The 26,264-nt window shown below is 36.6% G+C and overlaps 1 protein-coding gene across 3 annotated transcripts; it reads left to right on the forward strand.

Annotated features, from left to right (window-relative positions):
• Window positions 1-569: 569 nt before the first annotated feature.
• Window positions 570-25,310, forward strand: LOC112573883 (coiled-coil and C2 domain-containing protein 1-like). Of its 3 annotated transcripts, XM_025254544.1 has the most exons (29): window positions 570-748; window positions 1,658-1,793; window positions 2,095-2,192; window positions 3,405-3,689; window positions 4,141-4,288; window positions 4,640-4,735; window positions 7,177-7,292; window positions 8,045-8,135; window positions 8,300-8,413; window positions 9,652-9,800; window positions 10,465-10,537; window positions 10,682-10,900; window positions 11,246-11,388; window positions 11,762-11,818; window positions 11,956-12,090; window positions 13,183-13,241; window positions 13,972-14,088; window positions 15,487-15,560; window positions 15,705-15,763; window positions 16,249-16,300; window positions 16,769-16,868; window positions 17,214-17,304; window positions 17,740-17,880; window positions 18,026-18,052; window positions 18,389-18,405; window positions 23,350-23,407; window positions 23,922-24,051; window positions 24,311-24,435; window positions 24,599-25,310. In XM_025254544.1, the coding sequence occupies exons 1-29, from the start codon at window positions 677-679 to the stop codon at window positions 24,635-24,637; spliced, it is 3,021 nt and encodes a 1,006-aa protein (XP_025110329.1). In that variant the 5' UTR covers window positions 570-676; the 3' UTR covers window positions 24,638-25,310. The 3 variants fall into 3 exon arrangements, 2 of the variants coding, with proteins under 2 accessions (XP_025110329.1, XP_025110330.1); XR_003101297.1 differs by lacking the exons at window positions 23,350-23,407; window positions 23,922-24,051; window positions 24,311-24,435; window positions 24,599-25,310 and adding exons at window positions 19,175-19,259; window positions 20,460-22,291; XM_025254545.1 differs by lacking the exons at window positions 23,350-23,407; window positions 23,922-24,051; window positions 24,311-24,435; window positions 24,599-25,310 and adding exons at window positions 19,175-19,226; window positions 20,460-22,291.
• The last annotated feature ends 954 nt before the right edge of the window (window positions 25,311-26,264 follow it).

Consider the following 26,264-nt stretch of genomic DNA (forward strand, 5'->3'; position numbering starts at 1 on the left):
AGGATAACAACAGTTTCTTCCCTTATATATTTATTGACGCAGAACGGGATGTTTTGTCACACTATCCAGTTCACTATTTCAGTGTGCAAAACACACTTTAGCTGTAAAGATTACCACCGGTGAGACCATCGAAACGACGGCCGTTGTGACCTTGCATATAAGATATAACTGACATAAAACTGTCACTGGAGGAGTTTCTGGAAAATCTTGGTTGTATTAAAAGATCCAAAGTGAAAGTAATGGACAAGGGACACATATATGTCTTCAGCCTGTGAAAGTTTATACACACAGATATTAGAGGCAATGACAAGAAAGTGCGATAGATAGTTTCGGCGTTCCTCGTGCAGTTTCGCTCTCAATGACCTCGCTTTAATTACTATAATCCCATGCTGATTGTTCTCTGTCGTAATACTGCTATATTAAGGAATTATTTTTATATGATAAAAACTGTATGTACCATATTTGTCATAACCAGTTAGAAACATGCATGACACAATAGATCGTCAGGTGTTTTTGCCCCTGAATCTGGGAAAAATAAATTCTCCTCCCGGCGTGATCACCACAAGGGAGAGCACTAGCTTTGTACATGATTCACTTCCGTTCTGAGTTCACGGAATAGTTTATGTTGTAATATAATTAATTTAATGCATTCATCTTTACTTTCTAAACTGAGACAATGTTTGGTAAGAAACCCAAACAAGAATCTGGAAATCCTCCACGAAGAAAAGGAGCTGATCTAATGAATCAAGTAAGTTTCACACTGTCGTCTGAGGTGTTCTTTTTGTGGTTTGTTTATAACACTGAGCTAACTTAAAAATAAAAGCAGACGGAAGGAGGCCATGTGACGATGATTAATGTAAACAAAATAACAAGGATGAAGTAAAAAGAATACCCCGTAAAATATTTATTTCAAATATCTAGTGACCGTTCAGAATTAGAGTGACACCATCAGAACCATTTCGCTGTAGAAGGCTTCTACGTTGTAGGTCGTGCAAATAAGCACAAATGTTGAGATAAAGATTAAAAGGTGTCAGGTACAGATCATATCGGAAACAAATGTTGCTCAGGTCTGAAATCACCTACAAAATGTTTGAGCTGCCGTGCCTCCATTTATTTACATTTCTTTTTCACTTCTATTTCTAGGAGGTTGGGTGGGTAAGATTTATTAGAAAATGAATGTGCTTTGATTCCAGAATGCAGTATCTTGCTGTCTTACATTTCTGACAGAAAACACTCACATAAAACAAATACTTTGCAAATAAATAATGAGTGTTGTCATCTTAAACCCCATAACTTGAAAGCTGGAAAAAAAAGTGTGTGCACTTGTTTGCACAATTTTTAAGTTGAAATGAGAGTGAAAGCTTAAAAAAAAAAGCAGTTTTTATAACTTTCTCTTTGATCAACTCCAAATGTTAAGTCTCTTGAAACATCTTTGCATACAGTCTTTGGGGTACTTTTGGTCTATATCTGTTTACTTTTAAGGACACATGCAAACATGCTTATGCACTTAAATGTCAGTACATATGCACTCTATATCTTTTACTTCTCACTCAGTGAATGTGACATCTCTACCAATCGATAATTCAGATTAATGATTAATCTGACATTATGACAGTATTTTATACTTGACATCATCGATTGATTTTTCAAATTGCAGATGGGATTTGGAGGTATGGAGGACATGGATGCAATGGTCTATGGTGGTGATGATGATGATGATGATCTTGAAGCTGAATTAGCAGCTCTTACTGGAGATGTTTCAGAGTCAAAAAAAGTTTCACCAAAGAAAAAGGGTTAGTTCCTCTCTCTGTGTAAAATAGCTTATTTGTATAATGAGATGTAGAATTATAAAATTATTAATTATAAGCCATTTATATTGATATTTAAAATATGTGTGTGACAGAGTAAGTTATTTTATGGTCAGTTTTTTATGACATTGTGACCTTTTTCCTTTCCATGTTGATGGTTTGACTTGATAATCCTTTTCAGTCAAATTTAAGGGGCTTTTCCTCACAACTCTCTACCGATAATTTAATGCTGGAAAAGTTGAGCACTTTGAGGCATCAGTCTAGTCAAAATACTTTTATATTGCAGGACCAGTTGATCTGTCAGTCATTGAGAGTATGGCTGCTAAGAGTATGCAAGACATTGACAATGAAGACATGTCTGACACAGAAGACCCTGATCTAATGGTAAGAAACAAATGCTCAACAGCACAAAAAAAGTTTAAAAACAGAGATAGAGAGTTCAAAAGGTGGACGATTCATTGTAGATTCAGAATTTTCTCCACCAAACCCTCTGAATTGTCATGACAGCCCATGTAACTGTGATTCCACCTACTACTTATGACTGCTCTGTCCTTCGTAATTTTTCTGCTCTCTCTCTTTTTTTTTTTTGTAAGATAAAAATATCTTTCTTTGTTGGCAGTGGCAAGGAGCTTGTCATCAAGACAATGATGATATGTGGATTTAGATCTTATGGTGTTACTTAGTTTTTATTGCGAGATCTGCTTACAGGGATGAACTAGTCTGCTATGACACAGACTTATTTGCTGGTTCACCATAAAACACCAAAAAGAACATTCATCCAAAACTAAAACAAAACTCAAACCTGTATGATGATTTTTTTTCTAAATCAGAAACAAGTTTGCTATTAGGATTTGTATATCTAGACAGGTTTGATAAAACAGGAGAATAGAGAGTGGATAAATCAGTCTTTTATGTGGCACCAAAAGAGTTTTTTTTAAAGTCCACAGAATGTTTGCGAGTTTGACTATAGTGCTGACTGATGACTTGCAGCTACTTCAGTAGAGAGATCACAAAAATGTCACTAAAATTAGTGCTCCTGTCATACGCCAGGACTTATTTATGAAGAGTACATTCCAAAGCATGTTAAGTGCCAATTTAAAAAATTTAATTTCCTTTCGTTGTATAGTTCACTAAAAATTGTCTGTAGATCTTCTGGTATATAAGCAATGAGATTTTAGGGAAATAAATCACCTGAAGGAAAATATAATCTCTTGTTAGTGCTCTGGTAGAGCTACAATGACATGGTAAATTATAAAAATACAGATATATCTCTATTTTTATAGAACAAAACTGAATAAGAACAATATTGGAAGCATTAATTATTATGCTCTGCTCCCCACACAGGGAGAAAATAAAGTTTGCTGATGGCTGCCAAGCTATAAAGTTTATGTTTACTCAGAACTAGTGTTATATACTAAAAGCTTTCCCATGAAGAAAATTAGGTAGATAAATGATGAAATGTAATGATATTGTTATCATGACATTTAAACATGTAGGGCAAAGAACTCCATGATTTATTGACACATCATCACATTATACTGTTCTTTTCATCACCACAAGAGAAACTGCTTTGTAACTTCAGTCTTTGTTATTTAGGCAGAACTTGAAGAGCTATCTGATGATGAATCTTCGCCACCTGTTGCCTCCACCTCCCAGCCTGCAACTAGCAGGCTAGCTCCAGCAGCGGGAATGACTAGTCAGGACCGTCCACAGGTATTAAGGGTGTCACCAAGCCCTTCCCCATCACAATCACAGGGTTTGAGTGGAGTTGATCAGTTGACGTTGGTGCAAGATCGGATTACTATGTACCAGAAAGCTCAGGAAACTGCACGTGCTGTTGGTGATGACTTAAAACAAAGACGTTTGGACCGTGGTCTAAAGGTAGGCTTTCTGGAGCAGGATTTTGTAATATTTTAATCAAGTGTGGAGGAGTTTTAAAGAGCTACTACTTTTGTTTCATAGCACAGAGCATTATCTGGCCTTGAGCACTGACAGGAAGTGTTTGTATAAAAGATCAGTGATTGAGTGTGATTTTCTCATTGTTTGTGATGTCCTTTATCACATGGGCATTGAATTAAACAGGATAATATAATCAACTGTGAACAATTCGTAAGATAGTTGAAGTTTTGGGAAGAACAATGCTTCACTATACATGTGATAGTCTGTTTGCTAAATCTTTTATACTGCAGATATTCTCTCCTTTTATTGACTGTCCCTTCATTTTTCCTAACATTTTCACTATTCATGACTGACATCCCAGCTGTCATCACCACACCATGTATTTTTATTATGATTTTAGCTATATTCATAACATTTTATTTTCATCACCCAGGCGCTGACAGATATTCTTCGTAAAGTAAAGGCTGGCAAGACAGTTAGTGAAGAGGAAATTCCCCCACCAGTTGCTATCACTGCTGGCGGTGGCAGTAACACACCCTCCCCAGCAGCATCCACTCCTAGCCCCACACACCCTGGAGCAAGTAAGTATTGTTTGGAGGAGAACATTTTTTATTTAAATTAAATATTGAACAAAATTGTTTCTCAGATGTATGAAAACGTATACAATTTATTTATAAAAATATCAGCTTTGAAAATTCAATAGATGGTGAGTTTATAATAATTTTATATACTGTAGATCATTTAAGCTGTAATAAATATCTGTCACTGCTTCTAGATGTCACCAGTTTGTTATTTTATATGGTTTGTTGATCTCTTAAGTTATATTTTTGAACTTGTTTGTAGTTTGAGTTAAAACTAGTGTCAAACTAAAAAAAGAGTGCTTTGTTAAGGCACAGTTACTTATCACTCTTTTATCATTGGTGTTCTTTCAGGTGAACCAAAGCCTTCCTCTGGTCATCCTGCTAGGCCTGCTGTTCAGGATGTATCTGGCTGCTCACATATAGAAACCAGTTCTTCATCCATCAGTGGTTAGCCAAACTTCTTTTATGACTATTGGTCAGACCAGATACATCAAAGTTTTTTGCTGATAGTGATTCATTGAAAGGTTCTAACTACTTTTGGCTCTTTATACAACTACTTGTTTTATAATAGTATGCAAAGTGTTTGTCTTGTCAAGACATCCATCATATCGACTAGCATAATAAGCAGTGCATTGGCTCTATGTCAGTGTATTTTACAGCTGTGCATGCTTGCACTTGCACTCTGTGTATTTCTGGTATGTCATGAACCAGTCTATGTTTAAAGGTCAGAACCAAGCAAAAGAGCAAGTTTATGTTGTGTGTGTTCCTACAGGGCAAGTATGTTTTGGTTGACCAAGGTGAGAGTAGAAATGGCAGGGACAGTAAGAGAGAGAGACTCGGACACTCCACAGTGGAGTAAAAACTGACTGAGATAAATGAACTGTGATTTACATTTGGAAAGCAACAAAACTGTAGAAGAATGTTCTGTTTTAAAGTGAATATAAATGTTACTTCTTGGTAACTGCAGACTGGGATTTTTCTGCTTTTCCTTTCTAGATGGCAGAGCAGTAAGGCAGTGCTTTTGTTAAAATCTCTGTGTGACCTCCACTGAGTTCCTTGTGTTGGCATTTGATATACCAGTTCAGCAGTGTAGTGCCTTGTGTTGTGATATCTGGTTTGGCAAGTAATATAGTTGTGCAGTATTTTGGTGTGGCAACCTCCCTTTCTAGTAGTGAGCAGGTTGTGAGGGATGTTCTTATATTTATCTCAGTCAACTCCACTATTCTTTGAGTTGGCTGGTGATTTATCAAGTTTGTTGCTATGGAAAGGCCAGAAGGAAAAATCCCTCATTCTTGGTCATTTCTCATTTTGGTCTCTTTTTTGATATGGTATTAAGTACTAACAACCAACAAGCAACTAACCAACCTGTTGTAGACTGTACACTTGAAATACTGAGATATTAATGCTATTGTTTAGATCATTACAGTTGTAGAAAAGGTCTGTACAAGAAAATGTTAATAACTGTATGGTTTGTATAGCACATACTCTTGCTTGTAGGGAATATGCTCTTAATGCTTGAGACAAAAACAAGACATGGACAACATATGAAAGATGGAAGGATGAACAACAGTACTGATGACTAATCAAAAAACAAAAAGAGAAATTGGGTAGCAAGAACTTAGAGTGTCATGATTCTGCAGAGTTGGGAAATAATATTACAGTATTAAACAGAGAAAAAGGTGCATGGGGGTGGGGGAGTGTTGAAAAAGGACTAGCATTGTGTGGACTGCTGTACTCAAGGAAGAGGTGTGTTTTCAGTGCACATTTAAAGGATTCAATGATGGGTAGGTGGCAGATATGCAAGGGGAGAGACTTGACTATTGTTTTCCTGATGGTAACTAAAAATCCTGTGACTGTATGTTGTTGCTCTGGTGACAACAATAGTCAGGATACAGTCAAAGAGCATAGTTGTTTGGCTGTTATATTGGGGAAAAGAAGCTCAGAGAAATAGTCATGGAAGGAACCTGCAAAAAAGCTGACACAGCATGGGCAGTTTGTACTGGAACCACTTTTACTGAAAGATCTTTACCTGGGCTGCTGTGATATAGCCTTAGTTGCTGGCATGGCGTAAAATACGACAATCAGCATGGTCTCTGGGAGCCCTGAGATAGTAACAGTGCAGTAGGTTGAAGTTATCTATGTGTGACAGATGCCGTTCCTCAGATGCCTTAGATGTAGTCATCTAGTGATAAAGAGTGCTATGTTGCAATGTCTGCCCCACTGTTTAGTGAGTAAGCTTGTGATAACAGCAAGTGTATTATGTTGGAGATATCCAGGAAAACAGCTCAGTGATTCCTTCTTGTTGGTGATATAGCAGTGTGTTATTTTAGGGAGGTCTGTCCAAATGAGCTCTCATTACCCATAGTATACAAGTGTCATGCGCCAGCTGTAATCCTACAGCCTCACTGAGAGCAAGCAAGTGTGGATATAAGAGCCTTATATGACTGCACAGTCAGTATTAGCAGACTGAGTAAATTGTGTTGAATTCTGAGTGGTTCCATGATGGATTTGTTCAGATACCACTTGTATGAATGAATCAAGTTTCTGTTAAAAACTGTGTGTTTTGCATTTATATATATATTTTCAGAAGTGTTTGTTTACCTCAATCCTGTCTTTATAATAATAATCATCATCATCATCATCATTTCTTGTTGTAGAGCTGTGTTTTAACCTTGTGTTGGTATGATTGAGGCTGCAAGTGAGGTATAGTACTACAACAGAGTGAAAGCTTATGGATATATAAAGCCAACAGAGAGGGTGTGGGAAGTTGGGAGAAGCTGGGTGAAAGGCAAGCCAGCAGATATTTCCCCTCTCAGAAATGGTCTTTCACCCTATCTCCCCCTTAATTGTTCCAGTACATGTATTCATGCATATGCATTTTCATGCAGATAATAAAACTCGTGAGGTTTTAGAGTCTCGAAGAGACCAGTATCGACATGCAGCACTGGCTGCCAAGAAAGCTGGCGACCTAGTTACAGCAACAAAATATGTTAAAACTGCCAAGGTTTGTACATTTTGCTTTTATTTTAGACAGCTATATGTTTTTCAAGTTTTTAGAACACCAGTCTTTATTAAGACCATATGGTTTTGATGCCATGATTAGCTATTTAAAGACCAGGTGCTCGCTGCTACTGCCATTTTCCATCTGCTGGCAAGGGAAGCGGTCGGCACAGATCACCCATTTTCGCACTAAAATCCTATCCAAGGAAAAAATGGCCCCTTCCGAGGGAAATCTTAGGAAAGATAAAGGCTAAGGGAGTAAACCCCTACAGAAAATCCTGATGCCAACATGACATCAGTGGATGAAAACTGGCCAGGGCCCAGGGCTTACGTTTTCATGACCAGGCCGACTTCTGGCTGTGGTTCACTTGGAGAAGAGTTGGAGGCTACCAAGTGTATAAAGCTCAATGTTAGGACCATGGATATACACTGCAAAAGAGACAACATGCCGGATGTGTTGAGGCCCAGATCAACAATGACCGCACTCCCTATCAGCAGACTCCAGAGATAGTCTCATATTTTTATTTTATTAGGAGTTTAGTCCGTTGCTGATGTCAGGTCAGACACATTCTGGGATCTCTTTAGGACAGATGGGTACCTGAAGACAAATTATTATCATATGCAGTTACACTGCTTAAGCATTGAACATCCTCAGAATTCTATGTTTTTCTGGTGGATGTGGAGCAGATTAATAATAATTTTGAGAGAAGTGAAACATATTTCTGGAGAGCTTCATCAGCACTTTTGTACTTGCAGCAATTTGACATGGTCATGGAAGCGCTTGACCAAGGGAAACCAGTGGACTTGTCTAGCATGCCACCGCCACCTCCTTCTCTTTGTGCATCAGGTCTGGCAGCATCTGGGAGTGTGTGAGAGAGAATGAGACACAACATGCATTCCTCTGTGTGTGTGCATGCTTTTTATCCTTGAATATGTGTGCATGGATTTTTTTTGGAGGTGTTATGTGGCTGGTTGCTACTGTTTAAATGTGGAAAGTCTTACATGAAACAGGAACATCCCCTGCACTAGAGGTCAGAGTTCAAAGGTCTGCTGTTCAAGGGACAGGAGAAAAGGACAGCACAGCCTCAGAGGAAATAGAACTGCCAGCAGAACCTACTGAAGAGGGTGGGCATTAGGAATGTCTAAGTTCATTGTTTCTCATTACGAAGCTTTTTGAGTTTGGACATTTAAAAAAAAATTTTTTCTTGAGGTGCAGTCCAACAGTTTTCATTTTTGGTAAACATTACTCACACACTCACATTAACTCACTCACTGTCTCTTACAGATATATATATCTATAGGGTGTCCGGTCACTTAATCCCCAGACACTTCATCCCCGACACTTCATCCCCGACACTTCATCCCCGAGACATTTAATCCCCAGACACTTCATCCCAGACACTTCATCCCCGACACTTCATCCCCGACACTTCATCCCCGAGACACTTCATCCCCGAGACATTTAATCCCCGACACTTCCTCTTCAGGACAAATCAAGAGCAACCTATAATAGATTGTTGGGTGCAGTTAGAGAGCTAGTGCCTAATGCAGCTCCAGAGACTATAGTAACAGACTTTGAGAAAGCTGCGATGACCGCTTTTAGAGAGAAGTTTCAGTCATGTAAAGTAACGGGCTGTTACTTTCACTTAAGTCAAGCGGTATTACGCAAAGTCTCTGAACTGGGGATGAGAAGTGACTATGACGAAGACGACGAGTTACGTGGAATGGTCAGATGCCTCCCAGCACTGGCCTATGTATGTGAGGAAGACATCGTCGATTCCTTCGAATTCCTTGATGGTCTACGTAAGGATTGTCAGCTACACAAGGCGTCTGTTCTACAATCATGCGCCGGCACAGAGAAACGTGCAAAGAAGAAATACGCTGAGTTAGCCAGGAGAATTAGCAACATTGTTGAGAGATATGAGTCAATGGATCGTCTTCTGTACCTCCGATCATTAGCTTACCTTTCATATTGATTAACAGCAATTACCTCGCGAACACTCAAGAACAATTTTCATATCATATTGTTGAAGAACATTACATTTACTTGCTTATATGAATTTTAACTAATGTTGTAGATGTTCAAATGACGTTGAAGTTAATAGCATGATTTGAATTTGAATTATTTGAATTTCAATTAAGTATGATTAATTAATAAATTTCAATAAAATTTTTCGCTGACTTCATAATTTTTATAGTTAAGAATTTAGTTTAGGGATGAAGTGTCTGGGGATGAAGTGCTTAGGGATTAAATGTCTCGGGGATGAAGTGTCGGGGATGAAGTGTCGGGGATGAAGTGTCTGGGGATTAAGTGACTGGGAACCATCTATAGATTCTGCAAACATACAGATTTTTCTGTACAGAGTCCAAACGCCTGTTTCAAGCTCCAGATGCTCCGAAGACAGTCATAGAGGCCTTGGTGCAACGTCTAGAGAAGTACAGAAGTGCTGAGGACAGTGCTAAGACTGCTGGGGACAGTGGCAAGGCACGCAGGATGGGACGCATTGTCAAGGTTCGGTAATTTCAGTGGATATTTTGTTTTTCATGATGCAACATGTCCCAAGCTTGTTTTCCCAGTCACCCTTCTGTGACTGACCCGAAGAAGATATTATTGACTCCCTGACATTTCCACATTCAGTTGTTCTTTTTTTGAATACACTGGATACCAGAACTTGAGAAACAGTCTTGCACTGTTCTCTTGGTTGGCATAAATATAGACCACCTTTATCAAAGCCTTGTGGTCATAGATGTTCAGGGAGAGACTGCATAGACCAAATAAGGGAAAATGTTTAGCTATTTCCTCCTCCCTTCCTTCACCTTCAGTGACAAAACCAACAGTCAATTTCGTTTTTCTTTTTTTTTTTTTTATTTGATGTACAAGATGAGTTAGGCATGGACACAGCCCTAGTTATACACCCTTATAGAATCTTTCCTCGATGTGTAAAATGAATCAGATAACATCATCAAAAATCCAGAACTAATTTAGATGAAATTCAAAGCTGTTTTGCAGTACGGTATTAATTTTTGTGTTTTTCTTTTCTTTTTTTTTCCTTTTTTTTTTTGGCTGACATAAATATTTTCTTCTATGATGTTTTTCTCAATGACATAAGAGATTATATTGCTAATAACGAAATTCTAGATAACTTCCAATCTGACAAAGGAATCTGGCTTTGCAGCAATATGAAGATGCTATAAAAGCACATAAGGCTGGTCGTGCTGTTGACTTTGACGAGCTACCCACGCCTCCAGGTAAAAATCATACAATAATTATGTGAATTATTGCGAGTAATCTACATAGTAAAGACTATTGAGGTGTAGTCCATCAAATGCTGGTATTTTCCTTTAAAAATGTACTCTTATATGATTGTGGAAAATAATTTCTTTGTGTTAAAGGATTTGGTCCAATCCCTAAAGACTTGGGGCCTTCTCCTTCCAAGCGTGAAACCCCTCCTTCTGTTGCTGCACCAGCAGCAGGTGCAAAAACTCTACCAGCTCCTCCTCGGCCAGCTCCAAAGCCTCCTATCGATGCTGGAAAGCAGGTGCCAACAGTCATACCTGCCACATCTTCTGCTTCTGGGGCATCCGCTGCTCAACCTCTATCTAGATCAGGACGTAAGTTATAATAGTATGTGGTTGTCATGCTGACTGTACCGTGATTAGTAGATTGCTGCAGTTGTTTATACCTGTGTTGTTTATACCTCAGATTAATTTGTAAGATATATTGCTTGTTATTAGTAACACCTGTGCTGTCAGTAGATTGTGAATTACACTATTAGTTATGTGCTGTACATTTTAAGTGAGGAACAGACGAGCAGACTGTTAGAGAGAGGGAAGAAAGAATGACAATAAAAAGTATAGAGAAAAATACATTTGTCCTCTTAGTATCTGAAGATATTTAATATCTAAGATATTTAATAAAGTAAAATTTTATTGCAAGTTTTCACGCTATTTTGCCAGCTGCTCGTAAGAGCACAAACTCGCGACAAGAACAGCAGTTGTCTTTCTTGCGAGAACGCCAAGAGGAGTTTCGCACTGCTGCTTTGCAAGCAAAAAGAAACAATGACATTGAACTTGCAAAACATCATATGCGCATGATGAAGGTAATGAGTGGGACGTCATTTTCAGTTTTTTTAGTTTCTGCCCCTTAAAGAATTTCATTGTTATTAATAATGCTGATGTTGCTGACATATTTCCATATCCCAGTCTGATAGGAGTGTTTGTTTAGCATAAATGGGAGATAGGATATTGTTATGAAATGAAATTACTGTTATGTATCATGAATGTAAGGTTTTTATAGCATTTTAATTTTGTGTTGACTTATTACTGACACAATACTTTAACCTTATAAAGAATGATAAGACATTAAATAACATATATTGTCATTGATTATTTGAGAGGATTCATTTAATCCTAATCAAAACAATTAATTGAAGTAAAACTGATTGATAGCCTTTTGTGCACACTATATTACAGGGACTAGAACCCATGATTGAAGCTCTGGAGGCAGGGTTGCCTGTTGATCTCTCCCAGGTGAGTTGATGTAGTTTTCCCCTTCTTTCTTTTCCCTTCCCACATTCTTCTGGACTCTTTTCAACCAGACTTTAGTTTCATTACTGTGTGTTGTTGTTGTTAATATTAACACCTGCTGTCACGTCCCTGTGTATTAGGTTCCACCATCTCCCTTGGCTGATGAAGATAATGAAGACAAGTATGTTGTAGTGACAGCAGCAGACTGTACACCAACTGGTGACCGACAGGAGGTGTTTGCTCAACTGGAGCAAGACTTGCTCAGTCAGATAAGGGTGAGATTGTTTTTATCTTTCTTTCATTTAGTTGATTGTCAATACATTAAAACCTCCTGGTTAAGACCTTCCAGCCCTCTTTTACATGTGACCCCAAAATTTTCACAGAAATATTTTGCTATATAAATGTCAGCTATGTTACTATTACATCCCCAAAACACAACACACGAATGACTTTGTGCTCTATTATGACTGTTTTGCAAAAGTCAAGTGTTGAAAAAATTTAGTGCATTTTTGAATTCTGACTGACCACTTCTGGCTGACTGTTTGCCCTATATAATTACTTCCTGCAGAAACAGCACAAAATAAATTTTGAAAGTTTGAAAAAGATTGCTTGTTCACTGAGTCAGTGATTATTTTGACCTGAAACCATATCTCCCTAGACATATCAACCATTTTATAAGGTACATATAGTGGCTTTTAAGAGAGCACGTGTATTGGTCAGTTGCTTTTACTTAGAGAGTTGTCCTATAAATCTTCAGTTAAGTGAAACAATGACATAATAAATAAGTGGCCAAGCAAAAGCAAAAAGGACAAAAATAAGTAAAAGCACTATGATAAGGTTTTAAGAGTTTTATTTTCAATATTTTAATAAATAAACCTGAATTAATAGGTGTTTGAAGTAATTGTTGGTCTTGGTCCATTCAGGAAGTAATTGTTGATGGAATGAAAGCAGACTGGTCAATGTCCTTGTTAAGACCCCTCCCCTCTTAATTACGACCTGATGGTTTTTAGCAGATTTTAATACAGAGGTTTTACTGCATATGGTTTGATGATGCTAGTGTTGAAGTTGTTAAGCAAATGGAATATATTGATGTCCTTACCTTTTCTATGCAATGTGTCTTCAAGCAATAGAAACAAAAAAGTAGCAGCTTAGGCATGCCTAACTAAACCTTTGCAAATATTGGTTTTCTTTCTTCTGTAAGTATTTGCTGCAAATGAATGCAATGTACATTTCAGAGGTTTGTTTGCAATTTAAGAAACATCGTGGAGAAAGGGAATAAGAATAGTATGCTTGTAATAAAGACATTGTTGTACCATTGAAATCCAGATTTGTGAATATACAAATATACAACAGTTTTGTTTACACAGACATGTGCTACAAATGCCCAGCATTTTACAAAACTTGGAGATGTTCCTGCAGCATCAAAGTAAGTCTTTTCCCACTAGACTAAACTACAAACAAGCATTTTTTTTTTAATAAAGATTGTCATAATATTTTATTAGTAAAGCATTTTCATGAGAGCTCCTCCATTTTTTGTGACCAAAGTGACAACAGAGGTTTTTACAGAACTTGTTTAAATTGATACAATGTTGAGGGACTTCTGTTCATATCTATTTTTTGCAGCTCACATGCATTTATCACCTTTTTGAATAGGACTGGCTCAAAATACTTAACTGTCATTACTAAAAGAATGTGCTGTGTAGTTTGAAAGGACCACATCATTCTTCTTAGCATATAACCTGCTTTAAAAACTTTTCAAGTTACAAAAGGTAATGCAAGCAAGAAGTATTTAACACATCAAAAATTTATGTCGTTGAAAACATATTAATCTCCATGTATATCATCACACAAATGTATGCTATTTCTATTTATTTCTCTCTCCACCCTCCCATTCACTCTCTCTCTCCATGTATCCTTTTCCCCACATGTCCGTATTATACATAATTAGAATTGTCTATTTCACAGTCTACATTAATCAGTGGCATTTTTATATAATTTTGTGCATTTTTTAACAAATGTGCTCTTGCTTTTATTTACAAATTTACAGTTTTGCTACTTGGTGGCAGTTCTAGCTAAAAGTAGATAATGTTGTTTGACAAAAACAGTCTTAATTATATCTTTCCATTTTTCTTTCTGTATTGCATGGAATTTTACAGATTTCAGAAATTGGAGCAGGGATGTCGTAAGGATCTAGATTCACTGAAAAGTGCCCTTCGTCATGGTGACCCAGTTCCTAAATTTCACTATGAGACCAGAAGTTTTTCTGTAGTTCAGTAAGTGTTTTTTTTAACTTGCTATCATTTTATTTGAATGTGTAAAACTCTTTAGTTAAAAATTAAAAAAAGCATATCCATGTGATCCATTCATTAGTGAAAAACTGTCAGAGTATTTTGAACCCTCACTCCTCTCAACACGCATCCTCATTCATATCCACATGTCCATTGCTTCACAAATGTGAAGTCCTTAACTCATTCAAGACAATATTGAGCAACTTACCATGGAAAGCTCAAAATTACCTTTTTAAGAAAACTTCCTTTAGTCATTTGTCCCTTGACTGGTATCAGTTTTTGGGGGAGCACCTAGAGGCAGCAGCTGACAAAATCTGACACTTTTGCCTGTTGGGTGATATTGAGCAGGTCTTGCACAGGACCATCAGTCCACTCCTTTATATTTGTAAGCAAATTCTTCCTCTGGCCACTGCAGTGTCAACTTCCCTGAAAGGTACCTTAAAGGAAAGTTTTTGGCAAAGTATTGTGCCAGGTCACATGGCATAACCAGACCAGCTTATGCCACCTAGTTGTTACAGGTGAGGGGTCTTTGTGATCCCTGAGTGTGGTGACTGTGCTTTGTACAAAGCCATTAGTTTTTGTATCCTCTGTATGAGATCCAGAGCAGCTTCCTTATGTACTTGTTCTTAAATGCCTGGATTCTTCTCACTGTGTCAGCAAGTAGTATCATTTCACATCTGTAAAGCAGGTTCAGCACTATGAGGGACTTGTACAGATTCTGCTTCTTAGTAAACTTGATGTTATGGCAGCACTGGACCCTGTGCAGTCTAGCCATTGCAACTGTTGCTGTTGTAATTCTGATGCAGATATCTGTCATGGAGCTTCTGTCTGTGGAGAGAGTGGTTCCCAAGTGCTTAGAACTGTTGACCTATTCTGTACTTGAAAGCTGCTTCAGGTTTGCTTTTAGTTTCTTTCTTCAAGGCCCTCCTTTAGTCAAAAATATCTAGGATGTCATTCATGACCCAGGGTTGTTTCTTCTTCCTTTGACACCCTAGCACTTTCAATAGCACCTCTTTGATGTTTCATGTGACTGTATAACAGTCCACAGTTCAGTGTGGTGAATTTACCTCCAACTTTGGCCTTGAAGATTTTTGAAAAATCTTTATTCATAAGTTTACACAGATGATCATCCTCTGATAGTCTATTCCTATAGAGACAGTAGACTAAATCTCACATTAAGTAGCAAGAAATTAATGCATTTCATGTCTTTGATATTTGTGTAAAAAATAATAATCTGTCACACAGGTAAGTACTATATGTCTAAGGTGCAACCACCGAGTTTATGTCAAATATGCACCATAGAATGAGTTAATAAATGTAAAATGTTACCCTAAATATTTTATTTTAGCTCCTTTGCTAAACCTAGTTTTACATTTTTTTAAGGTGTAACACAGATTTGGGAGATAGTGACATGGAAGTAAGCATCATCAGAGGAATTTCTTACAACCTTCCATCAGGTGAGACTTTATTAAGTACAAGTATTCACCTAAAGCTACCATTCTGAAACTGTTCTCCTGACCTATTTTTGAAACATTAAGAACAGTTTTGAATAATTTTATTGATGATTGCTTGTTATGAATGACAAAGATGGGCTTTTACAGGTTTCAGTGAAAAGGATATGGATACTGCTGTCAAATACGAGTTTGCATTTCCATCTGCTGTAAGTGTCTTTTCACTGAAATTGGAGTTAGCAAAACTTTATAAAAAAAATAATCTGTGTACTTGTGTACTGGTGCATGTCTAGACATTAAGTGTATTAATGTGCTTTGTGATTTTAAACTGAGCATCAGGCATGCAAGAGGTTAGGGAGGAGAGCAAGAATTAAGGTTCTTTTGATTTTCTGATGATACAGCTGATTGAAGGAATGAGATGTCTTTGTTGTGTCTGGAGCGCTTGTCACCAATAGAGTGAGGATTAGCTGCCCTGAGTTTAGATTTCATCAAGGGCATGCTATTCTTTCTTTGCATGTGCTTTGTCCTAATATAGACTCAGTTGCAGGCTTGGCATAAACATCAATTGCCCCACCCCTCCTCTTTGTAATGCCAGCTTAATCTCAGCATGACCACAATTCTGTGTCCAGAGTGAAATGTCATATTAGTTGTTTCTGTTTGAAAATTCTGTTTTTCACTTTAATAATCTTTTCAGGAAGAGGCTCAAACAGGACATACGCAGACCATTAAAAACACAATCAATCCAGGTTTGTTGCCTGATATTTTCTCTCGAAGGCTTTCACTTTGTTGGATTCAGTGTTTGGATTTAACACTTTTCCTGTCATTGTGATCATTATATTTTCATAAAATATATATTACATTTAAATTAGATTAAATTAGTGAGCAGGTGAAATCTAACATCATTTGAGAGATCATTGAAGACCAGGACCTATGTTGCGAAAATTAAAAAGGAACAGATGCAAGGATGTGTGCACAGCTACATTGATATTTAACAAAACACATACATGGGTGCATCAGCAGTTTGAGGATAACTTTGTTACATCCATTTCTTATTGTCTTTATATTTTGAGAAAAAAATGACCATGTATATCATAAAAATGTAACCTTTCTTATAAGATTCATTATCACTAATGTTCGTGTTTTTCAGCTTTTCTCACTTAGCAGTTAACTCTTGACCTTCCAGTAGTGATACGTACACTTTGTGTTTTGTACAGAGTATGGTGAGGTCTTCAAACTTCAGATTAATCGCAAGTCACGGGGTTTTGCCAGAGTGATAGAAAGGAAAGGAATGAAGTTTGATGTCTTCATCAAGAGGTTGACCTGCTTCTCGTTTGATTGTCTGCTCATTTAGAAGTACTGCGTTTTTAATGTTTTTCATCAACTAGTTACAGGCTTTGATGACTGTCTACAATCATGCACACTCATTTACATTCTCACACATACTTGTATCTGTACTCATGCATCCACATATTAAGAGAGCACATGTCTAGTGATCCATCAGCATTCATTTCTGACCTAGTATTTTGAAAGACTGCAATTTTCTTTATGTCATTGACCTTTTGTCAAAAAATATTTGTAATCAGTGAACTAAGAAGAGATTTGCTCAGTGTCCATAAATATTTAGAGTTTACTCATTTAGTTAATAAAATTGTGTCACAGAGGATTCTTCAAAGGAGACAAGGTATTGGGGACTACAACTGTGAAGCTTAATATTTTGGAAACAAAATGTACTCTGCATGACAGTTTTGATGTAAGTGAAATCTTCCCAGCTTTTCTTACTGCTGTCTGTACTTACAGTTATGGCAGTTATGTCCTCAGCAAAAACTTTACAAGACACTTCAGGTTGTTTTTTTGTTTTAGACAATTGTTGATTCATTAGAAGCATAGCTGTTAGATGTGCATGTGGGGGTACAAGAGACTGAAAACTGTGTATGTGTGCATTGAAAAAAGGCGAGGGGAGACATTCAGAAATAGTTGAAATTCAAACCCACATTAAAACTTTTGATCCGTGGTATTTTGCCTGCCTTGTTTACTGTCAAGGGTTGGTCACTGTCATTTAATTAGTATAAAGTTATGCAACTGCTGTTTATAGTTGCTGCTGATATTGTAACATATACAGTAAGCTGTTATAAATGAAACAGTATTTTGGTCCTGCTTGTACATCTTTCTTTACTGTTATTTATAGTTGATGGAAGGTCGTAAAACTGTTGGGGGCAAACTAGAAGTAAAAATCCGTGTCCGAGATCCTTTCAAGAGTCGACAAGTGGATGAAGTCAAAGAGAAATGGCTGGTCATTGACCAGTTTATAAAGACAACAGGATCAAAGGTAAATAAATCATTTGAATGTTTGCTCACATGGCCTAACACCTTCTTTCTTATGCATTATTTACTTTACAATCTTTTGCATCCATAGCATTGATGCATTTCGTTTTGCTTCCTTTTTGTTTATCTGCTTATTTATTCTGTTACAGAGTCAAATAACTCCAGCCACATCTGGGGTAAGTGGCTTTTTAAAATTTTTTTAGCAGGTTTTGGCTTTTAGATGAAAAATACAATAATCATAACTGTCTTGTTCAAATGATGTGGCATTATCGTTATGAAGCTGTAGCTTACTGAAGATTTATTTTATGTACTGAAGTTTTATCTGGGTTGAAAACCAGAAGTAAAAATGCTTGTTTTTTTTTTCTTGCCATTCCCCACCTCCCCTCAGCATGAAATAGATCTCAAGCAATGTAATTTGAGATAATTCATTCAGCTTTTGAGTGCAGCAGCTACTGTTCTTGAATAACTGCTTTTTGAGATTCTAAGGTTTCCTTTGTTGTCTTTTCAAACAGGAGCAAAAAAGTAAATTGTAAGTATTTCTTACTGTTCCTTCCTTGCTACTGTTCAGCACTTGTGTACGAGTTGTTATACATTTATGCATACTCTTGTGAAGTTAGTGGTTCCATTGCTGGATCTCCTAATGTATATCGATAAGTCTGTCAGTGGCAACAATACGCTGAGGGAACTTTGTAGTGTTTGGCACATGTATGTTGTGCTCCCACATTGAATGGAGGTAATGGTGAAGGGATGGATGCTTGTGCAGACCATTTATTGGGGTAATCAGTGCATTTTTTTAACAACAATTAGCACATCTCTCTGTGTGTGTTTCATTGAAATCAGGGGCACACTCATGAAGTATACATACAAACCAGGGACAGTTTCCAATGCAAAAATCATCAGTTTTATTTGTAGTATTATTGTTTTTGGGTGTGCATAAAACAGCACCTCACATGACCACTTTCTTCCAAGCAAAAAAGAAAAAACCCTTTGTATATTTTATTGAGAAATACACCAAAAGTGAAAATTAGCATGTGTCCCTGATCCATGGCACAACCCTAACCTTTTAAATAACACAAACCCTAACTCAAATCCTTTTCTGAAATCTCTGTTCATCGATATCCCTGGTTTCTGTAAAGTACATGAATGTGTCTGTTTGTGTGTGTGTGTTTTGGGGGTTGGGTGGGGAGAAATGTGTGCAAACCACATCTTAAGGTGTATGATTTAATTCATCAATATTCAGAATCCCAAGAAGCCTTCTTACATTAGAGATTAATTGTAACATCTGCATGTTTTGTCAGGTGTTCCATAGCATGAATTTTCATCAGTACATCATCATCTACTGTGTACAAGGTACTGAAAACTACAGGCATTCTTGTCAAACAGGTGCATACACTTTCACATGCATGCACACACATACTTCCCTTAGTGATCATATGATGTAAGCAGAGTGTGCAGTTTTTATATTTGGATGCTGCCACCATCGATATAAAGGTCATTTAGAAAGCAGAGGTCATTTAAAAATAAAAAAGACAGAGAAGAAAAAGGTTGATCTAAAGAATTTCTAGGTGAAAGATGTGCTAAAACGTTTTATAAAAAAACAAATGCTTTAGAGTTTATGCTAACAAACAATTTATTAAGATAAAAAGAAATGGACATAAATATAAAAGATTATTGGACAGTCAAGCTGATTAGGTATTTAACTTGAGTTCAGATGTCCCCAAACAAACTGCTTTTAAGAATTAAGATAGTAACATGGCAAATGTTTGCACTGTGTTGATAATCATATCAACATTGAGATAGTATCTAAATATTAGAGATTGTTCCAAAATGGCTTTATATTACTGTAACTGACTTGTAGCAGAATATACTATACACACAGCTGACTACAGTGTAATGCTACTGTTTGTGGATGCAGTATTCAGTTCTTCACTGCCACCATCATCATATAAACAAATCTCAAATAATTAGTGCAGTAAAATAAGTGCTTTGTCATAGTATTTGCTTGACCTCTAGCACAATTTGCCACATCATCAGAATCCCTAGGAGATTCACATAAATTAGCTTACTTAAGCTTTTGATGATAAAGCAAATAATATACCGGATTGATCAGGGCCCATGTCAACTACTTTATACATATTAGTGGAATCTATCAAATATGCTACTGGAATGAAAAATTAAAAAAAAAAAACAACAAACCCTGATCTCTGAGTAGATCGTGGAAGAACAGTGGTAACGTTTAACTTTTACTACCTAGACATACTAATGCAGACAAGACAGTGTTTAGTCTTTTTCTGCTCTGACTGCGATAAGTGTATTGCTGCTGGCATTACAGTGTAGCTGACAAAACAGTTTTTAAATAACAAACATCTTAAAACTCTGTTTTTTTATGTTTTAAGTATGTTGTACTCTAAATATATTTTTCAAATCTTGCATATTTGTACCGTATTTCTTAAGATATTTGTTAAGGGAAATCAGTATGCAGATCAAAGCAAAGATTATGGCCCAGAGGCATGCCACAGCCCACTAGACACAAGGGAAGGAAATGAGCTGAATGATTGAAACACTGTTTTGTCTGTCTGGCAGTGTGTGCGCGGTAACCTAGAGAAGGAAGGGGGGAAACGTTGACAGCGGACACCAAACTCATTCTATCCCTTCACCATCACCTCCAACTTTGGCATCCAGATGAGTTAAGAGACAATCAGGTTTCATGAAGGCATCATGCCTAGGTGCACTGCAGACATTTTTAAACTTCCTTATTTGTTCACGTGATTGAAAATATCGACAGCATCTTTTCTGTCCCCGTGTTGGCTTTTCCTTAGAAAAGCTTCATTTAGTTTTCATGTGAGATCTCTGCCAATATTTATGTAACTTGGCAACTGCTATTCACCACTGGCGAAAGCTTTGAAAAGAAAAAAGCTTTGCAAATAAACACATAACAATATTTTGAGAAAAGCTTAAGATATAACAGTTTTTTTTATTTTTACTGTTCCTTATTTATATATTGTGCTAAAAATGTTTGGGTTAGGGTTAGTTGTGCAATTATGAAAGCAATGCTTTTACACCAATTACTGTTTATATGTGAACCTGAATATCTTTTAGATGCTTTTTCAGTTTTTATGATGGCGTTTATACATTATTGATGCTTCACATCTTTACAGTGAGGAATCATTTATGTCACTGAAAGGAAACTGTAATTCTCGTTTCATGCAAGATTTTTGTCTCTCAGGATGAAACTACCTTTTGTTATGCTACAGATCTAAAATACTTTGCAGTATTATTGCAGATCTGCCGGATTTATTCTTTATTATTTATTCTTTATGCCCATATTTAGATTGTCAGAAAGTTGCCAAGTAAGACACACTAATGTGTTATTAGCATAAAGTATTTTATAGGGAAAGAGAAAGCAGATGCAAAAATATTTTTGGAAATTAAAAAAATAGATTTGACTTTTATTCATCCTTATATACATTCAAATAATTTAAAAAAGAGTTGTGCCATTTATAAAGATTATGCTGGTATTTTGAAACGTGTTCAAAACATGTTAATTAAGGATAATTTTTTTGCATAGTTTAATCAATTAATGTATTTAAATCAAACACAATTGAGCTGTAGTATTTATGTTAAAATTATCTTTATGTTGAAATTTAGCTAAATGCATTCTTATATAGACAGATAATTGATTCTGATGTATCTGTGGGTACATAAGTACATGTGTGGGGTATTTTTTTCTCAAGTAGATTTGTCTTTGGTTCATAATGATATCAATTATCAGTGTGTAAAATGTCTAGAGAAAATCAGTAGCCATCAAGAATTGTATATGTTTTGGCTGCATTATCAAAATGATTGTGATACATTGTGTTTTAAATATGTATTCTCTTTACTTGATTTTTCTTGTTTGGGTAATGTGCAAACCCTGTTTTAAGTATTATTATAACTTGTTATATTTTTAAAAAATCCGTCCCACATAGTTATTGCATAACTGGTATCAGTGAACTTGATCATGATGTCCACCTCTACAATGTTTGTGTCTGTACAGCATATGACACTTTCCAACATGTAACACTGAAAGTTGTGTTCTAGAGTAAAATAATTTGTAACGTATTGCCTCTAAACCATATATAAAATAACATAAATTAATCTTGTTTGTGATATCTGCAGCAAGAATTTAAGCATAATATGTTGCTTATGCCTTAAAGTGTAACACTCCCCAAAAAAAAACACTTTACGATTTATGCCTAGCAGTATGAATAGAGCTAATGTAGATAAAATCTAAAGGCTTTGAAGTTGTAAGTGCCTGCAAGTTTGTAAGGCAAACGGCCTGTATCCAGGGCCAGTGTCATCTGTCCCGGAAGAACACTGTACAACTGTGATGTGAATTATCACTTATCAATATTAATAACCATCTTTGGTCACTACACCATTGTTGTGTTGTTTGTTGGGGTAGATCACAAGTTGAAGTCTTAATGAGCCAAGTGTATTGTACATGATTGTTCTGTTAGTGACAAAGTGTGAAGTCGTGATATATTACATCTACTTGATTACAAGAAAATAGTTTAAATATATGGTCAAATATACATTTTTGATGTATGTCTTACATCTTAACGTCACAGATAGGCACCTGTTCTCAGGTTGTGTTAATCCAACTGGACAGTACATGGCAGGTGTGTAAAGAAAGTCTACTTACCGTTGTTATAACTGGAGGAACCACAGGAAAGTAATAAAATATGATCATCATTATAATGCAGATCTAAGATTTAAAGGTGAAGCCTTAGGAACCATCATTTTTCATCCTTTGACTAATACCAGCTCACCACCACATAAGCTAGTCTATCAGTACCAGTCATCAGTGGCTGACAAGACTCAACTGTTTGGCCTGTAGTGAGTGGTGGTAAGCTAGTCATGCATGGAACCAGTCCACTGTTTTCCAGGTTTTCCTCTGACCACCCAATGTCAACACCTGCCAATGTACCCTGAAGGACAGTATCAGGATGTCATAGGTCTCATGACCACATCAGACCAGCTTGCACCATTATTATTATTGTATCAAGTAGTTTTTTACAGGGTTGGCGACCATACTCAGTACAGAGTTGTTTGACTGTTATTTCATGTAGCAGATTCAAAGCATCTTCCTTTGACACTTGACCTTTGATGCCTTGGTTTTTTTTTTTTTCCTGTATTAGCTAGCAGGATCCTCATCTAGCATCCATGGTGCAGATGGGGACTATAAGCTACATTTACAATGTATTTGAAAGCAAAGGTAGTGCTTCATCAAATCCTCATCAGCCTGGCCATTGCTGTTGATATGGAAGAGTTTTTGTTGCAATGAAAACATTCCGCTGTTGTGGAGCTGAATGCCTGCAATGGAGTATCTAGAGAGAGATGGAGACAGACTGGCTCACAGCAGAGTTTATCAATAGTTTTATGAGCTAGATGTAGTCTTTATTATAGTTTGCATGTATTTTTTATGTTGCAGAGAGGGCACAATGTGTATGGAGGTGTTACGATATGAAGGTCAGATGCTTGATAAACAGGTGTGTCTGATTTTCTATAGTATCATGGGCTAAATAAGCTTATTATTTTTCTTATCAATAAAACTATCTGAGTTGATATGATATTATGGAAAAGAAGGTTAACGAAAAGAATCCAGTCCCTTGGGCTTATTGTAGCATTTGGGTAGACCAACATCTGGAGGTTTAAGAAAGGGTGTTTTGATGGAAAGAGAAATGACAATTCCTTAAGCCTTTTCTTTTCTTTGTGGATACAGTACATGCACATAAATATTGGTATACAAATATAGTTTGTACACATTTCTGCCATATTACCTTTTTCTTTCTGTGAATTCTTTATTGTAGTACATATATCTGAACATTTCATAGTATTTATCTCGTTACTGGAATGGTCCTCTTGCATGTAGTAGGGTCATATCACTTATCTCGAGGTTTTTTCGTGTTTTTTTAAAAAAATATTATGGATTGAAAGAAATATGAAACTAATTTAAAATCAAATTTGATATATAACTGTATGCACTGATGTCTGATTTTACAGATTTCTTATCTAAAAGACAGTCTGAGTGCCATCCAGATACAAACTTTACGACACAAAAGAGTGCTTTTAGAGGAAAAGCTGGAACTACAGCAGAAACACCTCAGGGAAGGGGGAAAAGCTGCTTTTTCAGGTAATCATAACCTGGTGTCTTCAATTGTATGCAGCTTTGATTAAAAAATGTGAACAGTTAACACTGTAGCAACATTAACAGTTAACACTTAAACATGAAGCTCATTGAAAAGTTGAATGTGAAAAATCCGTAAACAAGCTGCATCACTGCTTAAGCCTCGGTTTAAAGCTGGGGAGGGAGGGGAGTGGCAGCTTATAGTCCAAAATTTTCGTACATAGCTATTGTGGTGTCCTGGTCAGCATTGTTTACTTGTTGACAGAGTACATAGCTGTTGTGGAGAAAGAGGCAGCAGCGTTTGAAGTGGAAGCAAGACAGCTGGTAAAAATTGGAGACACACAAAAGGCTGAAGTCATGATGAACAAACACAAGCTGGCTAAGAAAGAGGTGAGATGGTGTACATGTTTTGGAGGAAGCTGACATATCACTTGCATATAAAAGATACAGAGAGTGCATAGAGTATGCCTCTCTTACAACTGGTCATATTCTTTACTAATAAGGTTGTATATAATGAAAATTTAAAATACTTCTTTTTTATTATTTGTTGCAGCTCACTGCAATCAAAACAAAGTTTCCAGATTTAACATAAGACATAATGGCACCTTAAGGACATCCCAGAATCCCTGCAAATGAAAGTGCTTGAAAGTTCTTTAAATGCTTGATTTAAAGTCTACCATTGTTCCTTGTAGCTAAGTGGAAGTACCTAATGGCTGTCTTATTTTGCAAGACTATTAGTATTCTACAAGATTGATCCATAGCTGGAATCATAACGAAAGGCTGGAAAAAGTTTTTAATGCCCTAAAAGGGTTGTATTCTAAAGACTGATCATTGTGATTACAAAGTATGTGTTGTTGTAAGCAAGCTATTTATTATATTTGCTTTGCTGAGGGCATGTGTTGTCTTGCGGTATTAATGTTTAACAATTTCATGTTTGTTTCATTTTGGTGGAAACTGTATTTCCCCCCCCCCCAAAAAAAAAAAAAAGAACAAAAAACATTCATTTCCTGGCAAGAATGATGAAAATCATTTTGTGATCAAAGCATTTGGTTGCGGTTATTATGCTACCTTGCTTCATACGGTATTGTTTCCACAGAAATAATTATAGATGTTGATATCGATGACGGTTCAAAATGGAGGCATTCCTTTTTTTTTTTTTTTTACATTTGAAGTAAACAGCAACAGTAATCCTTTCAACTGTTTGTTTAGAATTTAACCTCATATGCTATTTTGACTAAAGAGCATTAAAATATCTGTGCATGTCTCTTGGCTATTGTGTGTTTTGCGTGAGGGAGAGTGCTAGGCAATGAACAAGGATCTGAGCACTCCTTTTCTAAGTTTAAAGTCTCCCTCTTCTCGCCTGCAAGGTGACTGACCGACTCAGCAAACTACTTGATTTACATTTAATGACAAGCAGGGCCGGCTCTAGACTGTGTTGCGCCCTAGGCGAAAGAAAAATTCTGCGCCCCCTACCTCACAAAAAGTGAACCATGTTATATCATTTATTTTGCAATTTATTTAGTCCTGGTCATGAAATTGACGCTTAAAACCTCACTTTTCTTGCTTTTTGCTGTGCAAAATGAATTATCAGTTCCTTCAGATTTAGTGCATTTGCCAAGTCATGCTCAATAGATATGGTGGCCAGCCCAGTCAGTCTCTCTTGCAACATTGTTGATCTCATAGTTTTTTAATCAATTTTAATTTTGAGAAACTCCCTTCTGCACTGGCAACAGAAATTGGAAGGGTCAATAAAATTCTGAGAGACACTACAACATTCGGCACAATATCAAATAGCTTATGTTGGATAATGAATGTTAAGACTTCTTTGGGGTTCATTTTAGGCTTGGGAAGTCTTCTAGCCACAACCTGTAATTCAGAACAGAGTTCCTCCGCATCAATGTCTTTGCTGTCTCTGTGCACTAATGCCTTTTCCAAGACCTCACAAGATAGTAGAATGTCCTTCGTTGGTTTTTCAGAAATGCTTTGTATATCATGAAGAAATCCAAATAATGCGCTGTGCTCCTGAATCTGTTTAAATCTGTCTTCAATGGACGCAGTGGTCATGTCTACAACAGCATAAAAAAAAAACTGACTTTGAAATGTTCTATTGTGTCGTCGGCAGCCTCGTAAAATTATCGTTTAGTTCTTCTTTTTCTTGGTACTTGGTCTTTCTCAAAGCTTGGCTGTATTTCTAACTCGTATGCAATCTCTGTTGCATC

Source organism: Pomacea canaliculata, linkage group LG10, assembly GCF_003073045.1.
Source record: "Pomacea canaliculata isolate SZHN2017 linkage group LG10, ASM307304v1, whole genome shotgun sequence".
NCBI classification, from domain to species: domain Eukaryota; kingdom Metazoa; phylum Mollusca; class Gastropoda; order Architaenioglossa; family Ampullariidae; genus Pomacea; species Pomacea canaliculata.

What these genes read in the sequence shown, in the direction of transcription:
- LOC112573883 (XM_025254544.1), top strand. Translation starts at nt 677, where the DNA reads ATGTTTGGTAAGAAACCCAAACAAGAATCTGGAAATCCTCCACGAAGA. An exon ending in CCCCACACACCCTGGAGCAA is followed by an intron (nt 4,289 to 4,639) that starts GTAAGTATTGTT and finishes GTGTTCTTTCAG; the next exon opens with GTGAACCAAAGCCTTCCTCT. An exon ending in TGCCTGTTGATCTCTCCCAG is followed by an intron (nt 11,819 to 11,955) that starts GTGAGTTGATGT and finishes CCTGTGTATTAG; the next exon opens with GTTCCACCATCTCCCTTGGC.